Genomic DNA, 21,882 nt, shown 5'->3' with positions numbered 1-21,882 from the left:
GTTTCAACTGTCGGTATGTGGTGTGGCTTGTGCCAAGGTGTGGACGCGAGGAGGTGCGTTGATGAAGCGTTGTGCGAACGAGGAAGGATGTGCGATGGGCATTGTGAAGCACGCCTCGTACGGAAGGTCCTTGGACGAAGTGTGACGGTTGTTGGATTCGTAGAAGCTAGCATTTTGCGATGTAGAGCCTCAATAAGGGTCATTTGTCTGTCTGGATGTGGTTCTTGCAGGGAATGACGCCGGACTTGTATTATTTGCGGAAAAATAAAGCGCTGGTTACCCCAATTCGAAGTTTGACCTTTTAAAGTTTAGTTGACCTTTGTTCGAGATATGCAAGGGAAAGGTCAGAGGTAATTCACTAACCTTGGAAGAACGACAGGCGGAGTCAGTCTACAGGGTGTTGCTTTAACGACAGGATATATAGGACTTAAATCTGGAGAATATCGGGACATTATATTGTGGGTAAAACCAAAATCATGTACATAATTAGTGGACAGAGAATATCGAGTTTTTTGTTGTTGTGGAAGCGTCAGTCAGGTACAGTACGCTTGGAATTTAATTTAACCGGGTCGAGTACAGTGACGTGTTCGATCGAGCTGTGGGGATTTGAGATGGATTTGAGTCACGTTAAATGGAGGACATTTGTGAGGATGAAGAGATGCAAGTAACGTGGATTAAATTGTGGTATCACGAGTTGGGTGCCAGAGATATTGTGGTTATTATAACTCACTGAGTATAGGGGGCGCCGGGCGCACCGAGTACAGATCGGGTTGCATGATGGAGCACGCATGCATGGATTTTGGCTTTGCGAGGCTCCGGATCGAAATTGGCATTTCGATGCTGTGGATTATATTATGCCTGCCCGGAAAGGGGATGTCCTGTGCTGGGGCTGGCGACATGCCTCTGTTATTTGTCTGTCTGTCGGTCTGATTGTAAGTCTTTGGTACTGGGAGGGCTAATTGAGTGCTCAGGCGTCATTGTTCCATGGAGGCAGGAGCTGTGAGTCACAAAATGTAAATGTAACACAGAGAGATGAACAGGACAACAACGGAGTTTATATGGACGGGTTTGGGGATGCAACTTCGTCCGGGGGTTTTGGTCCAGCCTGCAAGGAGTCCAGGGGCTTGTTTTAGGGCTGGGTCGCCAAAAATGGGATGCTGTGCCCATCTGGATGTAAAATTATCCATCAAGGACGGGGAATAATGTGCAGTGTGATTGGGTAAGAGGTAAAGGCCATAAAACACCAACCCCATGAGGAACGAAATAAATGGAGAGATGTTGGGATCACATGATGGTTAGGATTGAAGAACAACCTACTGGGATTTCAAACCTGTGTTTGGGTCTGGGGCAACTGGGTGATGGGCAATAGTGTATGAGTGAGTAATTATGATCTGTTTAAGTGTAAGAGGCGGTGGAGAAGAAAGGGGTGATGAAAAGTTATTTGTTTTAGTGTGAAGTAGGTTGGTTGCTTATTTGTCACAGTAAGATGAGAGTTGTGTTTTTAAGCTTGGTCTTTGAATGAATTGTTGCTTGGAATGTGTTGATTGGAAAAGTGATTTCTGATCGCTGATCCGATCTGGTTTTGAATTGTTGATTTAATTTTGAATTGATTGGAGGTAATAAGGATTTGTGTTGATTTCCTGATTTGAGTTGATCTGGAAACAAAGACAGATGGGATTAATGTGTATATCAGGAACATTTTGGAAAAGAAATATGGATATATGACATTACTAAAATATAACCAAGCAATTGAGAGTTCTTGGGTTAATGGGATATAAATAAATGCATCTACAAGTTGATGGTTTATAAAAATTTAGTTCTGGATGATACTTAAACGATGAACAATGTTGGCAATATACAAAGAATGTGACTTGTTTTTTGGGGGGCAAAGTTATGAGTGGTTGTGGGCAAACGAAGATTAATTTAGATTTATCATAGTTAAGTTCGAGGAAGTTGATTTGAAGCCAGAATTTCATTTGGATGCCAGAAAGGAGAAAGGAGATGCTGAAAGCCAGAAAGGAGATGCTGTTGTCTACTCAGAATGACAGGTGGCGGTATCCAGGGCGCTGAGGAGTTTGTTCACGTTGTAAAGTTTGTTTATTTAGTTTGTTTATTGTAGAGAAGAGTGCTTTTGGGATTCCGGAGCCAGAGTGGATAATTTGAGGGTAGTAGGTGGAGTAGAGGACATCTTTGCAGTGCTGTAGGTGGTCCTTGTAGGCTTGGGGGTGAACTAATTTGGGTTTAATAGGCACAAGCTGGTCTAAACAGGGTGAGGAGGATGGTGTGATTGATGATGTCAAAGGAGGCGTCGAGGTGAGGAGGATGAAAATGTTGAGGTTGCCGGCGTCAGAGGAGAGAGAAGGTCGCTGGTGATTTTGAGGAGAGCAGTTTCAGTACTGTGGCTGGAGCAGAATCCGGATTGGGATGTTTCATACAGGTTATTGGCAGAGTGGTGATGTTTGAGTTGAGTGGCCACAGCACGTTCCAAAACTTTTGACAGAAAGGGTAGATTGGAGATGGGTCTGAAGTTATTTAGGGTGTCAGGGTTTAGTCCAGGGTTTTTCCAAAATGGGGGTGAAGTTTCACGAGTTTTTGGGGAAATCGGTATGTGAAGCTGGATTAAGTTGGAACTGCTTGATGAGCCATGGAGATGGATTGGGTTTTGTTGTTGGTTGTCTGGGTGTTCGGTTGTTGCATTGCCAAAGGTTTCTGTGTGGTGGACACACTCGTTGGCTGTTGTCTTGTGTGACGTGGATGGAGATGTATGTGGCTGTGTGTGGCTGCCTGGAGGGGAAGGCGGCTACAGTGGTTGATATTGGTTGTGGGTTGTCCGGGGTGCTTCGATTTGCATAAGGGGTGAAGATTGGGATATTACATTATTTTGAGTAAGTATTGGCATGAGTAATTACAGAAGTAATTATGAGTTATTATGAGTAATTAGTGGTATGAGTATTAGTTATGAGTTCCAGGTGTTGAGCTAGTTATGCTAGTTATCCAGCTAGTTATGAGTAAGTGATTATTTTAGTAAAATTACATGTTTCGCTGTGTTGTTGATCTGGGGACAAGCTAGTTTGATGGGTACCCTGGGGTCTTCAGCGTGTCTATGTGTTTGTCTGGCTGTTACACTAGACTCTGGGATGTGTTTTCATGAGACGAATTTCAGAATTGATGACAATTCAGTGAGTATGGTGGACAACGTGAAGTGGCTGGTGTGAAGGAAGGGGTTGGGAAAGATGGACCCCCTTCACGAATACCCAGTAGGGTAGCTTAATTTCAGACATAACAGTGAGAATCTATTGTGAGCGAATCACAGTGGGTGAGGAAAACATTGTGTGTGACCAGACACCAGAACTGACCAGAATTGAAATTGGAAGTAGACCAGGTTATTTCTATTATTTGTTTATTCGTGAAAATAAATAAATAATAGGGGGAGGTTCATGGAGGTTAATGGTGGTTTGTTTGTATTAATCGAGGTTAATGGTGGTTTGTGTTTGTGTTAATGGAGGTTAAAGGTGGTTGGTTTGTGGTAATTCTAGTTGAAACTCTCGCTGAAGTAATTTTCGTTTATTTTTATTTTTTGATTCGATTTGAGAGTTGAGATGATTGATTTTTTATTAATTTTATAATTTTATTTTTATTGATGTTGGAAACAGGTAATGGGATGCTGAGAGAAGGATTGAATTTAATTTGAATTGGACTGGATTAAATGGGATTGAATTTAAAAATTGAATATTGGATAAAATTGGATCCACTTGAAAAAAGTGGATTAGGAAATTGGAGACCTGTAGACCAGGCGCTCCCAGGAGACTTGTGGACCAGGTGTTCCACCAGAGGAAAAAGACCAGGTGTTCGTGGAGCACTTCACCTGCAAGAACGCCTTGGAACCAAGGTGGAAGGGACCAGTCCAGGTGTTGCTGACTACACCAACGGCAGTCTTTTGCGAGGGCAAGACTTCGTGGATCCACGCCACGCACTGTAAGTTGGCCATACAAGCACCAGACACCACACCCCCAGAACACAGTAAGGATGGGCCTAATCATAGGTACAATACTATTGATAGCGACAGCAGCTAGGGGAAATTCCGATTCCAATAGATGCGAAAACGAAACCCGACACCTCACCGTAACATGGGGACAAAGAGTATCACTACCATGTTTCGAACAGAAAGCCCTGCACACAAATTGGGTGAACATAAATTGGCTAGCACTGTCGGCAGGGCCTGGACGCGTTGGCATGGTACTACAAAAGCAACGAGAGTTCCGGGAAGACGGGCAAGCTAGCATTAAGACCTTGGCCCAACCAGGATACCAATGGGGAACCCCTGATTTTAAGCTACAAACACGCACACGCCTAGGGAAAGACATGACCATGCAGGTCCGGTGCAGCGTCTGGACCCCTGGCGCGGCCGGTGGCGAAAGGAACTACATACCATGCATCGAATACATACTCACGCCACAACCCCAGAATAAGGCCCCAAAGAAGGGTGAAAACACATATTGGAAAGTGGCCAGGGAGGTGGCAACAATTCAAAATAGGACACACTGCTGGTCGTGCATGCGCTTTCCCCAAGCAGGCACCACAGGAATACACATGATAGTGCTACCTCTGTCCCTCAATGACCTCTGCTCACAACCTATCGATTCCCCATGTTTAGTCACCACGCTGGAAAGAGAAGGGGTTGACAACGGCAAGAGTTGCAATCGACAATTTAATTATCGCCCGTCAATGATTGCCCATGTGGCCGAGAGGCCTGCCCCCGTCTGGGTCAAACCACAGAAAGGGAGGGTCTGCCTCCAGGGTTCCGGCCACTTGCGTATGGGAGAATCAGAATGCGCCTACACTCTCCCCGGAAAGCTGGGACAAGGGAGCTCGGGGATTACATTACGAATAGTACTGCAAGATAAACGCAACCACAACATAACGGCTATAACATTCTCTAGGGGGGTTAGTAGGATTAATGGGGTGGTAAAGGGACTCCAGTGCTTATCCACCCACCTGGTCCCACCCCATGGGACAATGTTTATATGCGGCGACAAGGCTTACCCCTATTTACCAAATAATTGGGGGGGCACATGTTATCTGGGTTCAGTCCTTCCTGACGTTGAGATACTGGATGAGCTAGACCCAAAGTCCTTGGACAGGCGTTATAAGAGGTCAGTCATGAACGAAGATGGAACCACTAAACTACACGGGAGTCTATGGGAAAAGGTGTTTGGTTTCTTCTTCCCAGGAGCGGGCACAGTCATGGATAGTTTCCGGATAGACAAATCGGCTTTGGCCCTAGAAAAGGTGGCAAACGACACCGCTACGGCTCATGACATACTATTGGATCGATCGGATCGCGCGCGAAAATTCTTATACATTTAGCTGGCTCACTGACTGGTTCCAGGGATGGACGGGCACCATAGTGAAGTGGTTATTGACCGCACTGGCTGTGATAATCGGGGTAGTAATTTGGGGGGCACTAATGAAATCTCTAGTCCTCCTCTGTATGAGAAAGTATTTTACAGGATGGAAAGTGAAGAAGCCGCCGACAACAACTATGGCTCTGACCACAGAGGCCGTCGACCTGAACGGGTCCTTCAACAAGGCAGTTGCGACCAGCGCTCCAGAAAATTGTATTGAATTTTGTGACGACTGTGATACTTGTGTGGATCCCATGTGGGAACTGGCTGCTGCCTGTAACGGTGTATGTGATGACTGTGATACTTGTGCTATAAACCCCTTGCGTGTACTGGCTAACGCTGCTTATGTATTACAAGCTGACAGCTGCACGCCCCCTTCCGACCCAACTATGGATCTGATTGCGACACTGGGTCTGGCGGTTGAGGGACCCGACGCGGATGTCCTAGACCCGCAAGCCGACCAGGCGCCCATGGGAGACTTTGACATAAAGGAAGTCCCTCTCTTTTCTTCAAATGTTTCGGATCTCTTTGATCCAAATGTTTCGGATCTCTTTGATCCACATGTTGCGGATCTCTTTGCTTCAAGTGATTCGGATTCGGATTTTTACGCTCTGTACCCTGACCAGGAAATTGAGACACAAGATACTGACGACATTTTGTATTCCCCAGAACAGCAACACGTGAGGGACCTCATGGGCATGACCGTTGATTAACTTCGAAGATCTGCAAGGACTGCGTCTGCAAAGGGTGGGGGGAGCCAGTTCCGCAGGGGAAGTGATGCACCCTCTGGCGGAGCAGAACCTCATCTGGACCAGACGTCTTCGTTGTGGATCCGAAACGTTAATGAACTTTCATGTTTTGAGCCCTCAGGCTCCGAGCACGCACCACACGACACGTTCGCCAAATGCACGGGCGAGGCGCTTTGGGCGCACGATATGCCCTTGGGAGATACCCGCATTACACAATTATTTTTTCAATACCCGCATTACACAATTATTTTTCAATAAAGCCCGATGTGGCACGTTGTCTCTTAAGATACTTTGTCTCGACGAGACAAGAGGAAGGAATGTCAAGTAGTAGATTTGTTATTGCCTAAAGTTCAGTTATAGACGTTGGGTGCTAATGTGTTATGATTTATATGATGTCTAAAAATGCTATTTCATAAAGTAAATAAAGGGTTTTTGCTTCGTTTTAGTTTTGGATGAGGAAAGGCTTAAAATGAGGTCATGCTGAACAAATTGTATACGTGTGCTTTTTTCGAGGCTGGTCGTAAAACCACGCCCACATGCGCTTGTTTTAGCGTAATGCTAGTAGAATGACATGATCGTTAACCATATATATTTTGTTTTAATCTCAGCAACGCATGACTCTGTATAAACATGCTTTGGATTACTCATGTACACAAACCCATAAAATATATGGGTTTGTTTGGCTAAGCATACACTCTCCTCATTGTGAGTTACATTTCTGTTTTCTCGGAGCCCAGAGAAACATTTGGTCCAAATGATAAGGACGGGCTGACTCCCCCGAATGATAACGGTGGGAGGAACCTCTCCCAGTGTTGTTTGTTCCCTCGGAGATTTCCTGATAAAACGTGTCCCTATATAAATGGACTGGGAATCAATGTGTTTTCAGGAAGGCTTGACGTGGCATGAGACTGGCTCTTGCTATAGATGTCTTGGCCTCCTCCGGATCTGTATAAGTTGGTTCTTTAATAAAGCTGCGCCATTCCAGGCTATTGTGGACTTCTTTTGCAAACGAAGAGCTGATTCTTCACATATATATATATATATATATATATATATATATATATATATATATATATATATATATATATATATATATATACATACATATACATATATATATATATATATATATATATATATATATATATATATATATATATATATACATATATATATATATACATATATATATATATATATATATATATATGTATGTATGTATGTATGTATATATGTATGTATGTATGTATATATGTATATATATGTATATATGTATATATATATATATATATATATATATATATATATATATATATATATATATATATATATATATATATATATATATATATAAAGGAGGAGTGTCTGTGTGTGTGTGTGTGTGTGTGTGTGTGTCTGTCTGGATGTCCGCTTATAACTCAAGAACTACACATCGGAGAAAAGTTTTAGACACAGATTCGGAATCAGCATAAAATTCCGGTGGTTAGAAGCTACTTTTTATTTTAATATCAATGGTTTAAAAAACCGGGCCAGCTGCAATTCCATGGTGTAGTTTGTGGTGGCGCTATTGCCCCTTTCCGATCCCATGACGCATTGCGGTTCCGATTCGTGATAAGGTCTATGCGCTATCACCGACACTTTTCCACTTTTTCCATACCTTTTAATCAGATTTACCTTATCGTCCATCGTAACCACATTACGCTTGGAAACACTAGCATTATCCTTCTTCGGACCCATGGCTAACACAGACACAGTAAAGGAATACTGTACGTCGCCTCTGTTTTGAATGAGAATCAGCAGTTGCGTGTACGTACAGTATACTGTACATACATATTTATATATTTTTAATGTGCTTTTTATTGTATTTTAAATTGTTTTTTAGCTTCTTTTATTGTTAATTTATGTACTATTTTATTTATTTTAAATATATTTTTAAGGAAAACAAATGTTTTCACGTCCGTAGGAGTGACGTAATGTCGCACATAATGACGTTCGCTGCTCGGTCATGAAAGAAATTATGATTCTCTTGCCAAAGTGACAGATGAAGATCAGGCAGTAAACCTCCCAACTGAGTTTCTCAACAGTCGTCAGCCTCAAGGACTCCCAACACACAGGTTGATTCTCAAGGTGGGAGCACCAATCATGCTTCTAAGGAATCTTGATCCACCAAAGCTGTGTAATGGAACACGATTGACAATCCAGCAAATGATGCCGCATGTCCTCGAGGCAACCATCCTCTCAGGACAATACAGAGGAGAGAAAGTATTCATTCCAAGGATACCACTTATTCCACCTGACCTTCCATTCTCCTTCAAGAGGATTCAGTTCCCCATCAGGCTATGTTTTGCTATGTCTATCAACAGGGCGCAGGGGCAATCAATGAAGGTTGTAGGCCTGAACTTCACAGAACAAGTGTTTGCCCATGGCCAGCTGTACGTGGGCTGCTCGAGGGTTGGTAAACCAAGCAATCTTTGTCTTGGCACCAAGTAAGAAAACCAGAAATGTTGTATACCCAGAGGTTTTGAGAAATTGAAAATTGAAAAAACGTCATGTAGGAAATGTACTGTGATATTGCTCTAAAATATACATGTTCTTTTCATCATATATTTGTCTTATTCTTATTCAACCCGGGCGAAGCCGGGTACCTCAGCTAGTGTGTATATGTGTGTGTGTATATATATATATATATATATATATATATATATATATAGAGACATATAAAATATGTGCCCAGCAGTAGGGTAAGAAACTTTGTTAAAAAGTACCTTTGTTTTCATAGTATAGTAAAATATTACCTGGTAATAGCTGGGATATGGAAAGGCCCGAGTTCCATCACTTTTTCGACTTGAAAAGCAGTTTTCTCAATTCTGTCCACGATAACACCATCTGGGTTCTATACAAATGATAATGTAACTTTCGTCAAGTTTGAAAAGCCATAATTAGAAAGATTCGCTTTTTGCAGAAAGGGATGAAATTATATCTCGCGATTTTATGATTGCATTTCCTTTCCTGTTTCTGAACAAAAACTATTTTCACTCACGATGATATCCACGGCCAGTGGAAATGCAATGGGATTGAGTTGTCGTGTCACAGGAAACAACCGGATTTTCACTGCAGGAAGAAATTAGTGTAAATTAACTGCAATAAAAGTGCATGCTGAAACTAGAAATCTTATCATGTTAAAGCATGCTTGCAACAATGAGCTATAAAAATCTTTATCTTCTTAACAGGCCCAAATTATTTCTGATCTCATTGAGGAAAGTACGAAAAATAGCAACCGAGTATTTGAAAGTTTTCTTGTGAAGTTGGAAATGTTACTTCCCCCGACTTTCATATTTTTATATCTTGGCAGAAATAAAAGATTGTATTTGATGAGTTTCATTGTTTTCAAAACCTACTGCAACAGTTACTGGTCTCGCACCACTGCCGTTGTTTCAGCCAATGCTCAACAGGTCTGCTAACAGGGACCTGCCGCGCCGAAGCAATGCACTTTGTAAATGGCCAGATCAAAAGCAATCACATTTGAACGCACAACATGTCTCCCACTCACTCACCTCTTCCCCCCCCCCCCCCTCCTCAATCGAGATATAGCTCCTTCTTCCTCTCCCCCCCCCCCCCCACCCCCCACACCCTCTCCGCCAGTTTCCTAAAATGAATTTACTTTACCACTTTATATCTACTTTAGGGGTTTCCTAAACACTGAGCTGAAACGGTTTGTTCACGTCCACGACAATGGCAGGAATCAGGCGACAGGTTATTATACTTACAAAATGACAGGTTTATTGGAAGGAGACAGAGGATAGCAAAAGGAGAATCGCAAGACGACAACCAGGCACAAATGAATACACATAGATAAATAAATCTACACAGTATAAAGAAAGGCAACTAACAAAGAATAACGACAAGGCACCACGAGCACACGTTTACTTTCACTCACAATGGAGTGGGGGTTGGGAGGGGCAGGCAAGATGTTCCAAAGGATACGGTGGACACAGGCTCTAGGGTGGCAGGCCTCCATGGTGAGCAGTACTGACAATCCCATGGCAGTGGAAAACAGTTTTATAGTAGAAAAGGGCGAAGGAGCAAAGCAGGACAAAGACAGAGAGAGAAAGTGGGACCACCCTTGTACCCTCTGTGCGAGTTCACACCGTGTTCACAAACTCTCCACTCCCACTGCTTCTGACCTCTCGGCTTCTGAACGCCTGCCCCTGTACGCGGCCCCTTTTATCACCTTGCCCCAAGACCATGCCCGCAGAATCTGAGCATCTCAAGACTGACTCCACCACAAGTGAAAATGTGAAAAAAAATGAAAACAAATGTGAAGGTTGCCACCACGGTGATATCATGCTGGCCGGCTGGCATCACGGTGATCCTATAATCTAGAACCATCGCGAGCCACAAAGAGGTTTTAAAAGTGACATACTGGATGCAGACACAGCCAAAATCATTCTGTTCCCTCCCGCCGAGTTCTTACCTGGGTTCCTTGCCTGGTTCACAGAAACGACATGTACGAATTACACTTGCATATCTAAATTCCTATGTTAACTACATCACCTCTGCCGACAGACATAAAAACAGTACAACTTCAATCTAACGGGTCCCTGGTTACAAAAAATGTTATACTCTGCACAAACACACAGATCACAATAACAACCTGTGACCAAATTTGTACCCCCCTCCAACAAAACAATGCATTGCTGGAAATCAAGATGGCATCAAGTGAGATAACAAGGGGGATGAAATGAAACAGGGAATAAATGTGAAATTTCCTGTCAAAGAAAACATCAACTGTTTAAATTTAGCTAATTGGCTGCAACTTTTGAACAAAATGCAAGCTTTGAACAATATACTCATTTGAAGAAGCAATATTACAAGTCTACATCAGATTTGAACCAACTTGATAACTGTCATTCCTGTCATATGTTGGAAAAACTCATTTCTTATTTCTGCTTCCAACATATGACGGGAATGACATTTCTCACACAGAACTCATTTCTTTCTCTACTATAATGGCAATCCCACCACCTCCATTATTACCTCCGCCACTGAAGGTTATGTGTTCATCCCTGTTTTGTCTGTCGATGAGCAGGATATCTCAAAAGTTATGGACGGACTTGGATGAGACTTGGTGGATAGGTCAGGTGTGTGACAAACGAGAATTGATTCAATTTTGGTGAAAATTTGAATATGGATCTGGATCAGATAATTTTAAAGTGATTCTTCACCATTAAGTGATAGGTCTCAAACCGATATCAAGCACAATATCTCAAAACGTAATGGATGGATTCAGGTGAATTGGTGAATGAGTTGGTTAGGCGACAAGAACAAGCAGATTACGTTTTGGTTCAGGTCCGAATCCAGATCCGACCTATCAGTGGATACAAAACGTAAACCGTTCAGCCTGGCGGAGGTATGCGCTCTACTTGCCGTTGTAGTTTTCCATTTGTTCATTCCCTTGCTTGTGTCTAACTGTGCTGCACTGTCAGCGTGTTGCCCTTTTACCTGCTTTCACATCACTCTTCCATAAGCGTTGATTTTGAATTTACAAAAACAGCTCTCCTTTTGTTGTCATTTTGTGCTTGTGATGGCCTGGAAATAAACAAGCTTTAAGCAACCTTACCGTCACTGTTTGGCGTGTAGATTGGCCGATCTGTTTGTACAAATACAAGACCCCGTCGGGATGTAAGAGGAATATCACTCTCCAAGTGTTGATCGCCATCCCACTTCACCATCAACCGTACAAAGTCCTCCTTCCATTTCTCCACATCGTCTGGTTTAACCTGATATTGTACAAGTGTGTGTGTGTGTGTGTGTGTGTGTGTGTGTGTGTGTGTGTGTGTGTGTGTGTGTGTGTGTGTGTGTGTGTGTGTGTGTGTGTGTTCAGTCAGTCAAAAATAAAACTTTCATACTTTCACAAAATTATAACAGGAGAATAAGAGGTAAGAAGAATTTTACACAAAGGATTCATTTTAATACTAACACAAACACATAGGCAAAGTGCAAAGCAGAACATGGGCAGTGTAAATTATATATAATATTTATATATATATATATATATATATATATATATATATATATATATATATATATATATATATATATATATATATATATATATATATATATATACATATATATCATGGATAATATAACAGAAATGTGAAATCCAATAAACTGCGAGTGCTGTTTTGTTGAGTAAATGATGTATGAAATACTTTTTAATTGTCCAGCAATGGTATTGTATTAGGCCTTAGCGGTTAGGGTGCCGGCTTGGGATCCTAGGATCCTGGGTTTGAATCCCGGTCGATCGCTGAATTAACGCCAGGGGGGTTGACTCAGCCTGTCAACCTTCTGAGGTCGTCAAATTGAGCACCAGTTCACTGGTAATTCCCTGTGTGTCGCAAGAGGTAACTAACAGGGTTGGCGGCAGGAAGGGCATCCGGCCATAAAACATTGCTTCAAAAATGGGACCACGGTGCCCGAAAAAGGCCAATCCCTGCTCTGCGGGGAAAAATGGCCTCTGAAGGTGGTTCATCAATGGTATTGTATGTCTGATAGCTATAAAAGGTTGGCAACTGAAAGTAAGCATCTGCATGAAACCATACTTATCCTCTTTGAGGCAAAATCTACTCTGAGTCTGGGAGGGTTGGCGTGAATCCCGGCCGAGTTGTACCAAAGACTTTTAAAAATGGTGACATGGCAGTTTATAGCTGGGCCGAGATTCGAACCCAGACAAGACAGCTGTGAGGTGAGTGAGTGTACCTCGAGACCATCTAGCCAGCCACAATAACGATCTTCATGAGCCTTCATATAATAAGTTGTAGGATTTGGCACCGTTCATCATTCCTAATTTCTGCCAATTTACACAAAATTCTCGGGAAGTTCTCAAAATGGATAAATTGCCATTTCACTGAATTTTTGTTTTAACATTTGTTTAACAGAATTGGTGATCCACAAAAGAAACCGGGTCTGCAGAAAATGCTGACTCACGTTAACACATTCCTGTCTGTTCAACTCACCTGATGTCTGCGACTCCTGTATATTATCATTATTTCGTAAGTAGCCTGCGGCTGCTCGTTGCATCATTGTTGGGAGCATGGCTATGCCACTGATGCAGTGCCCCCTGTTTCATGTAAGGTGGTACTCATTTTGCTGACCACTGAAGGATGACAGACTGGGTCAACCCACTCTCCACTGGCATAGAAAGCCACCTTAATTCCTGGATTTCTGACTTCCTCCACTCACACAGTCAATGTCTTGCGATCAATGAAACCTTCTCCGCTTCTTCCCAGTGGAGGAGAGAGTGCCCCCAAGGTTGCATATTGTGTCCCAGTTTTGTCCCATGTCTACAGAAAGGACCTCTCTGGTGCTCTGGAAAACTCTCTCTCTTCCTTTTTTGCCAAATAATTAACACTTCCTTGTATAGTACCGCATTCCACTGGTATAGACAGCAGCTGCGTCACTCTCTTCTGTTGTGCAAATGAGTAGAGGCCAGAAGATAAGTGGAGCATGCCATTAAATTCAGGAAAATCTCACAATATCACCCGGTTGCACCAGAAGAATGAATCGTCAAATGAACCCAACCTGTCCATTTCCCATTGCCAGCCACTAGAAGTGGTTCACTCTCTTAAACTTCTCGGCATCATCGTCAGCCATGACATCTTCTGGGCCATCCATATAGCAAAACTGTCCCCTAAAGCCAGCTCCAAGCTGGACACTTCCATCGTTCCAAGTCTTTCCTTGAAAAATGAAAACTACTCAGTCTATATAAGGCCTGTGTCCATAGCTCAATGGAGTACTGCTCTCCCCTATCATCCGGGACCCTAGCATAACATCTGTTACACTGAAGTGAGTTTATTTGGGGGGGGGATACAAAGTCGAGGCTCGTGTAAGAGCTAACACATAAAAACATAAACAGAAACACATAAACATATAAGAAAGGGAGCGGTCGACAAGAGGGGAAGAGAGAGGGAAGCACACAAGCACAACAAGCATTCTGAGTATTGCGCTGCAATACATGTCCCCTACCGGCATTGGGTAGCACTGTCATAGAAGACAGTATTATTGTTGGAACCCATCTGTGGATCGGTCCCATCGGCCAATGGGTCTGACCCGTTTGTGGATCCGCAGATGGGTCTGACCCGTTTGCGGATCCGCAGATGGCGATGGGCGACCCATCTGTGGATGCACGAGAAATGACAATGCAGACCCATCGGCCGATGGGTCTGCGCCATCTGCGGATGTGTTGTTCACCTTGAAGGAATGTGTATGCATCAATGGTGGATGAGTATGTTTATTTGAACCTAAAAATAAGCAATTGATGTCATAAATGTTTATAAAGCAGTCCGTGACATGTGGTTTGTCGATAACCGTTTGTAACCCATCTGTGGATCGGTCCCATCGGCCGATGGGTCTGCATTGTCATTTCTCGTGCATCCACAGATGGGTCGCCCATCGGCCGATGGGCGACCCATCTGCGGATCCGCAAAGGTCAGACCCATTGGCCGATGGGACCGATCCACAGATGGGTTCCAAGATTATGACACCGCACTCCAAATTATAGTCCAGAAAACTGTTGGGGAAATTCCCAAAGTTCAAAGTGCCATAACTTTGTCAAAAATTATCGAAACGTCGTGAAGTTCGAACTTGATCTGTAACTTATCATGACGAAACCATGTGCCAAGTTCGAAATCATTAGCCTTAAGAGTTTAGAAAAAAAGTCCGGAAAACTGTTCTTTGCGTGACGGACTGACGGACGGACAGACTGACAGACGGAGGGACGGAGTGCAAACCTATAGTCCCCTCCGGTGCACACCGGTAGGGGACTAATAACAGTAGAGTACAGGGACAACGGGAGATCTGTGGAAGGGAGAGGGCTGGGGGAGTGGAGGGATGGTTTGCCACAAAATTGCTATCGTAGTCTATATAGGCTTATGTAACATTTCCAGGTTTGTCATTTTTTTGGGTAGATTCTTGGCACTCATGTCTAAACACATCTAGAAACTTCACTGATTAAGAAAAAAAAGGGTGCCAGTTTTTCCATTATCATTTAGGGCCTCCATTTTGAATTTCAAAATGGCCGCCACCAAAACTTAATTTAAAATATATATATTTGCAAATTAACTATACTATTCATTCAAATGTCATACAATATTTATTCCATTTTATCTAAACTCATATATAGGGGTCAACAATTCATTGGAAACAAAATGAGAGCACTATAAATACTCTAAATTAGCAAAAATCAAAGATGGCCACCAAATTTCAGACTTTTTTTTTTTACGTAAAATGCCATAACTTTTGAACCAATGGACATAGGAAGATGTTTTTGGTGTCTAACCATATGTTTTGGCATATGAGGATTCCAATAATAACAACATATTTATGATTCGAACACTCTTCACCAATCCTCCAAAACATTTAATAGAAATAATGTAGAACATGTAATTCAATATGTATAAATTTATTTGGGTGGTTATAGAACTTGAAGATGGATAATTTATTTAAAAGGTACAACATGTATGAATCAGGAGTGTCAACGTTACGGATTAAATGTTCCTAAAAATGGCCCTAAAATTAATGGCCCTAAATGTTAATGGAAAAACTGGCACCCATTTTTTTCTTAATCAGTGATGTTTCTAGATGTGTTTAAACATGAATGCCAAGAATCTACCCAAAATTTTGCTTTTTTTACATAAGCCCACAGACTATAGGTTGCTGAAACAAACTACGTACTTACCTGAAGTTTAACGAGGGCCATAAAGTTGTTACTCCATTCCAATTTCACATTCTTCTCATCCAGAGTAGCACCAGTGTGTGGGTTCAGCACAAGAACGTGTACGTCAGTGTTTTTTTTCTTATCCACCATTATAATTGCAACTGTTAGGTCATCGTGCGAACAGGTTGCAGCTGGCGCAGCCACAAGCAGCCTAGTGGGGGTTCATCAGGGTAGAGATAGTAAACAAAATAGTGGTGTTTATCATCATTTTATCATTAGCAAAAGTGATAAGTTCACCATGCACATCGATTGTATTTGCTCACATAATTTGTCCAGCTTTGTGGTATGGGTGCAATGATGCAATTTGTTCCATTGTGGTAGCTGTTTCAAATTAAACTAAAGAAGGAAAGCAGATTAATAATAACAAGCATTCTGAGTATTGCGCTGCAATACATGTCCCCTACCAAAGTTCAAAGTGACATAACTTTGTCAAAAATGATCGAATATGCAAATTTATGCCCGGTTGATGCTGGTTTTCAAACTTGATCTGAGGTATGCTGAGACACGTGTGTCATGCCTCGCCTCGTTGATAAGCCCGCAAGGTCGCTCCGTGGAGCGGCCTGCACTTATTGCACTGTGAGAATTATATAAATTATTACCAACTCACGGTCTGAGGTACTAGCGATTCAAGAGATATCCATTTTTTATGGCACATTGGAGAAGCCATTGCGAGGTTTCTTCTTCCTCAGCTTGTCACAACTCTGTCAAATGCGATCGAGTTAAAAAAAGTCAGAATTTGACCAAATCTGTTTTATTCGTTTGTTAATATACCTCAGCTATTGACAAATCTTAAATTAGAATTTTATTTGAGGTTAAAATGACCGCGACAGGTCGTGTCCAACGATGCTTTCAGTCTGTACATGTGATAAATAATTAAATCCGCACACTTGCCGCCTCTTCTTCTTCGCGCAATAACAACTTCTAGCTTCCAGACCGTACATCCAATCATCTTGAAATTTTGCACGCTTGTTACTCTTCATGACTTCTACTAGAGTATGAAGTTTCACGTCGATCAATAAAGCGATTCAAGAGATATCCATTTTTAAAATATTTTCGTTTAATTAACGATATCTGCCAAACCACGTGAGCTATCGCAAATTCCAAAAGGACATTTTAGTAGACTGACATGCGGAACAGATCTGTGAAGTTTCCCCTCGATTGGATCAAAAATGAGGGAGGGGCTCGGTTTTAAAGGTTCATGCTTTAAAACGTCATAACTCTGAAACCATGTGACGCATGACGTCATGCTCGCTGACTTTTTTGTTCGTCATGGGTATGCGATTCTGCCTGCAAAGTTTGGCCTCGATCTGTTCAGCCGTTGCAGAGAAAAAGGGGTTTTCGTGTTTTCACGAAAAACAATATGGCGCCCGAACCACGTCACCTGTGACGTCATAATTACCATTAAAATATTCTACAGACCGAATCCCTCCTATCGTGAAAATTTGATCTCAATCGGTCCTATTAATGCAGAGAAAATCTTTTTTAAAGGAAATTAAAACTTAAAATGGCACTGAGTTAAGGATCATCAGAATTATCAGAATTACCAAAGTTCAAAGTGCCATAACTTTGTGAAAAATGATCGAAACGTCGTGAAGTTCGAACTCGACCTGTAACTTATCATGAGGAAACGATGCGCCAAGTTTGAAATCATTAGCATTAAGAGTTTAGAAAAAAAGTCCGGAAAACTGTTCTTGGCGTGACGGACGGACGGACTGACGGACGGAGGGACGGAGGGACGGCGTGCAAACCTATTATATAGTCCCCTCCGGTGTACACCGGTAGGGGACTAATAAAAGCAGGAGTAACTACAATGGCACTCGGTCGATCACATACGGTACCTCTGCCAGGCTGAACAATTACATTTTGTATCCCACTGATAGGCCAGATCTGGATCCAGACCTGAACCAAAATCCAATCAGCTTGTTCTTGTCCCCTAACGAACTCCTCCACCTAGTTTTGCCATAGCTTGTCCCCAACTTTTTGAAATATCATGATATATATATCGTTTTGGCCCAATCTCCCAATGGTGAAGAATCACTTAAAAGATGAAAAAATTATCGTATCCGGATCTTCACCAAAATCAAATCAATTCTTCCTCGTCACATCCCCAACCTCTCCACCAAATTTCGTACGGATTCGTCCATAACATTTTGAGATATCCTGTGTTACAGACGGATTAGCAAAATTGTCACATACCATGATGTTATATACTGTATGTTAACATCATCCAACATGAGGATTGGAATCTCTGCCAACATGAGGCCGTCATTTTTGGATTTTTGGCCTACCTCTTTTCATACCACGTCATCGCCATTCTTCACAAGAAATGATCCACCCAGAGTCCCAGATTTCAACAAGTTGGAAACATCCAAACTTTTCCATGTCGTCACATCTTCCAGGGTGTAAATATGTTTTGGAGGCGAAAGAAAATTCATGAAATCTGGACGTAAAATGGTTGGAACGTTTGTTTCGCTTCTGGGCCTTGTTGGACTCAGCAATTTGTCCGGGTCTGTGTGTGTTCTGTTGTTGCGGTCCAGTATGGGACGATGACTGAAACGGCATATCCAGCATCCTGGCTGCAACTCCACATCTGACATCGTGCCAGGAGATGGATGTTGGAAGCATAGCATTGTAATATACTCACCTAACGCCTTCACGTCGACGTTTCAGTATCGATCGACGGCGGGCCGAGTGAAGGAGACAGACACAGTCGACTAACGCCATTACAGGGCTGCAGGCTGCTTTATTATGCGCATGCGCCACCCCTCACGTCATTCATCCGTCATCACGTCATTCATCCGTCATCACGTCATTCATCACAATACTGCAGAATACAGCGACGTCAAATTTACCTCTGACGGAAGAAACGATAGCCTTACCACAGGCTTACACTTCTCCTACTTTCTGACCCAGCTATGTTCCCTCTCCCCCTCAATCCTCCTCCTTGGTGATTTCAATATCCACATGGACTCCACTGACTCCACAATAACCACTGACTTCACTGATTTACTCACCTGCTTTAACCTCACTCAACATGTCGACTTTCCTACCCATATCCGTGGTCACATTTTGGACCTTGTCTGCTCCACTGGATTAAATTTGCACCATCTCTATGGCTCCGACCTCACCCTCTCTGACCACTTAGCCATCACTCTGACCATCAACATCCCCGCCCCAACACCAAGGCATTATCGCACAATCAACTTCCGTAAGCTAAACGCTCTTTCACCTACCTCATTCTCATCCACCCTCTCTGAAAAAATGTCCACTTCTCCCTTCATTGACCTCCACACCCCTTCCGACCTCACTGACTACTACAACCACACTCTCTCCTCCTGCCTTGACCAGCTTGCGCCTGTAAAAACCAAAACAGTTTCTTTCACCCATTCTGCTCCCTGGTTTACCCCTGAACTCCACCTGATGAAAACTCGTGCTCGCCAACTTGAAAGACTCCGCAATAAAACGGGTCTCACAGTTCACTCCCAAGCCTACAAGGACCACATACAACACTACAAAGATGCCCTCTCCCGCGCCCGCTCTGCCTACTACTCTCAAATTATCCACTCTGGCTCCGGAAACCCAAAAGCACTCTTCTCGACAATAAACAAACTCCTCCGCCCCCTGAACACCACCACCCAGTCATTCACAGTAGACAACTGCATCTCCTTCCTCTCTTTCTTCCAACGCAAAATTGACAACATCTACAACAGCTTGACCACCGCCGCACCCGCTCCCCCTCCAACCACCTGCCCCCCCTTGTCCTGCCATCCCCTGTCTCGGTTCTCCCCAATCTCTCCTACTGACCTCTCTGAACTCCTCATAGGAATGAAAACTGCCACCTGCACTCTTGACCCCATCCCCTCCAGCTTTGTCAAAGCCTCCCTCCCTGCTCTCTCTCCACTTATCATTGCAACAATAAACTCCTCCCTGTCTACAGGCATCGTCCCACCTTCCCTCAAAATTGCTGCTGTTACCCCCATTCTAAAAAAACCTGGTCTAAACCCTGACACCCTAAACAACTTCAGACCCATCTCCAACCTACCCTTTCTGTCAAAAGTTTTGGAACGCGCTGTAGCCACTCAACTCAAACATCATCTCTCTGCCAATAACTTGTATGAAACATTCCAATCCGGATTCCGCTCCAACCACAGTACTGAAACTGCTCTCCTCAAAATCACCAACGACCTTCTCCTCTCCTCTGACGCTGGCAACCTCAACATTCTCGTCCTCCTCGACCTCAGCGCTGCCTTTGACACCATCGATCACACTATCCTCCTCACCCGACTTGAATCCACCTTTAACGTCACCGGCACTGCCCTCTCTTGGATTAAATCATACCTCTCTGACAGATGCCAGTTCATCTCCATCAATAACTGCAAATCCCCCACTGCTCCCCTCCCCCAAGGTGTCCCCCAAGGTTCAGTTCTTGGCCCCCTCCTCTTCATCCTTTACCTGTCCCCGCTCGGTCACTTAATCCGCCGTCATGGTCTCCAATTCCACTGCTTCGCCGATGACATCCAGCTTTTCATCTCCACCAAGTCCGTCTCCACCGACACCCACTCTATCCTGACAAACTGCATCACTGAAATAAAATCCTGGCTTCAAATCAACTTCCTCAAGCTTAACTGTGATAAATCTGAAATAATCATCATTGGCCCAAAAACGCTCACAAAATCCACCCATAACTTTGCCCTCAACATCGACGGTATCCCAGTATCCACCTCCCCTCACATCCGGAATCTTGGCGTCATCTTTGACCAAACCCTTTCCTTCGACAAATACACTAAACAGATCACAAAGTCAGCCTTCTTTCACCTGAAAAACATTGCCCGTCTCCGCTCATCCCTCTCCTCCACGGCTGCAGAAACCCTCATCCACGCCTTCATCACCTCCCGTCTGGACTACTGCAATAGCCTCCTCTATGGTTCACCCTCAAAAATCACCAATAAACTCCAATACATTCAGAACTCCGCTGCCCGTCTACTCACTCATTCCCGGACCCGTGACCACATCACCCCCGTCCTTTACAAGCTTCACTGGCTCCCCATCCCCCAGAGAATCCAGTACAAAATCCTCCTCTTGACATACAAAGCCCTCCATAACCTGGCCCCATCCTACCTGGCTGACCTCCTCTCCAGACACACTCCCACCCGCAACCTCCGCTCTGCTGGTACCAACCTCCTGACCCCCTCCATCCGGACCAAATTCAGATCCTGGGGGGACAGGGCCTTCTCCATCGCTGCTCCCACCCTCTGGAACTCACTACCTCACACCATCAGAGACTCCTCCTCACTCACCACATTCAAAACATCACTAAAGACCCACCTGTTCAACGCTGCATTCAACATTCAACCCACAGCATTTAACCCCTGACTATCTCTTCTCCTTCTCCCTCCTTTTGCTTTAAATATTTCCCTATTGATTCTTGTCTTGTCTTTTTGATTCTTGTCTTATATATATGCCGTATATCGCTGCTGTTTGTTTTCTTGATTCTTGTCTTTTTGCAATTGTTGTTTTCATGTATTGTTATGCATTATGTTTTCCACTCTGTCAAAGCGCCTTTGGGCTTCTGGAAAAGCGCTATACAAAATAAATGAATTATTATTATTATTATTACACTCCGTTACTGCGTAAAGGTAGTAACGGCCCACAGAGAGAAGAGGTTGGACACATTGACACATGATTACTGCTGATTGGAGCAAAATCACCGCAAGACCGCCATTAACATTACCATCACGGCTCAACATTGGTCGGTTAACCCTCAGATCGGATTGGCTGCGGTGCACGACGTTCTGAAAATTCTGTCTGTGTTGAAAATTAATTTAACAGAAACTTTGATATAGTACGTGGGATAGTGTTGTTTGTTGTACTCGCACCTGTTTCTAATTCTAAAGCAATAGGTTGGTTTACCATGAATTGGGTGCAATTTTGAAACTGAAAGGTATGTTGT

General features: G+C 43.2%; 1 protein-coding gene across 1 annotated transcript in view; it reads right to left on the bottom strand.

Annotated features, from left to right (window-relative positions):
* Positions 1–21,882, bottom strand: part of LOC137437024 (complement C3) — a 228,461-nt gene that overhangs the window by 192,458 nt on the left and 14,121 nt on the right. Inside the window, exons 2-5 of the mRNA XM_068131331.2 lie at positions 15,894–16,083; positions 11,775–11,934; positions 9,195–9,265; positions 8,950–9,047 (exon numbers count right to left, since the gene is read on the bottom strand). Of these exons, the coding sequence (XP_067987432.2) occupies positions 8,950–9,047; positions 9,195–9,265; positions 11,775–11,934; positions 15,894–16,083 (519 nt within the window). The remainder of the gene's footprint in view (positions 1–8,949; positions 9,048–9,194; positions 9,266–11,774; positions 11,935–15,893; positions 16,084–21,882) is intronic.

The sequence above is a fragment of the Myxine glutinosa genome, chromosome 11 (assembly GCF_964187855.1).
Source record: "Myxine glutinosa chromosome 11, kmMyxGlut1.1, whole genome shotgun sequence".
Lineage (NCBI taxonomy): Eukaryota > Metazoa > Chordata > Myxini > Myxiniformes > Myxinidae > Myxine > Myxine glutinosa.
This window is presented reverse-complemented; position numbering and strand designations above follow the sequence as displayed.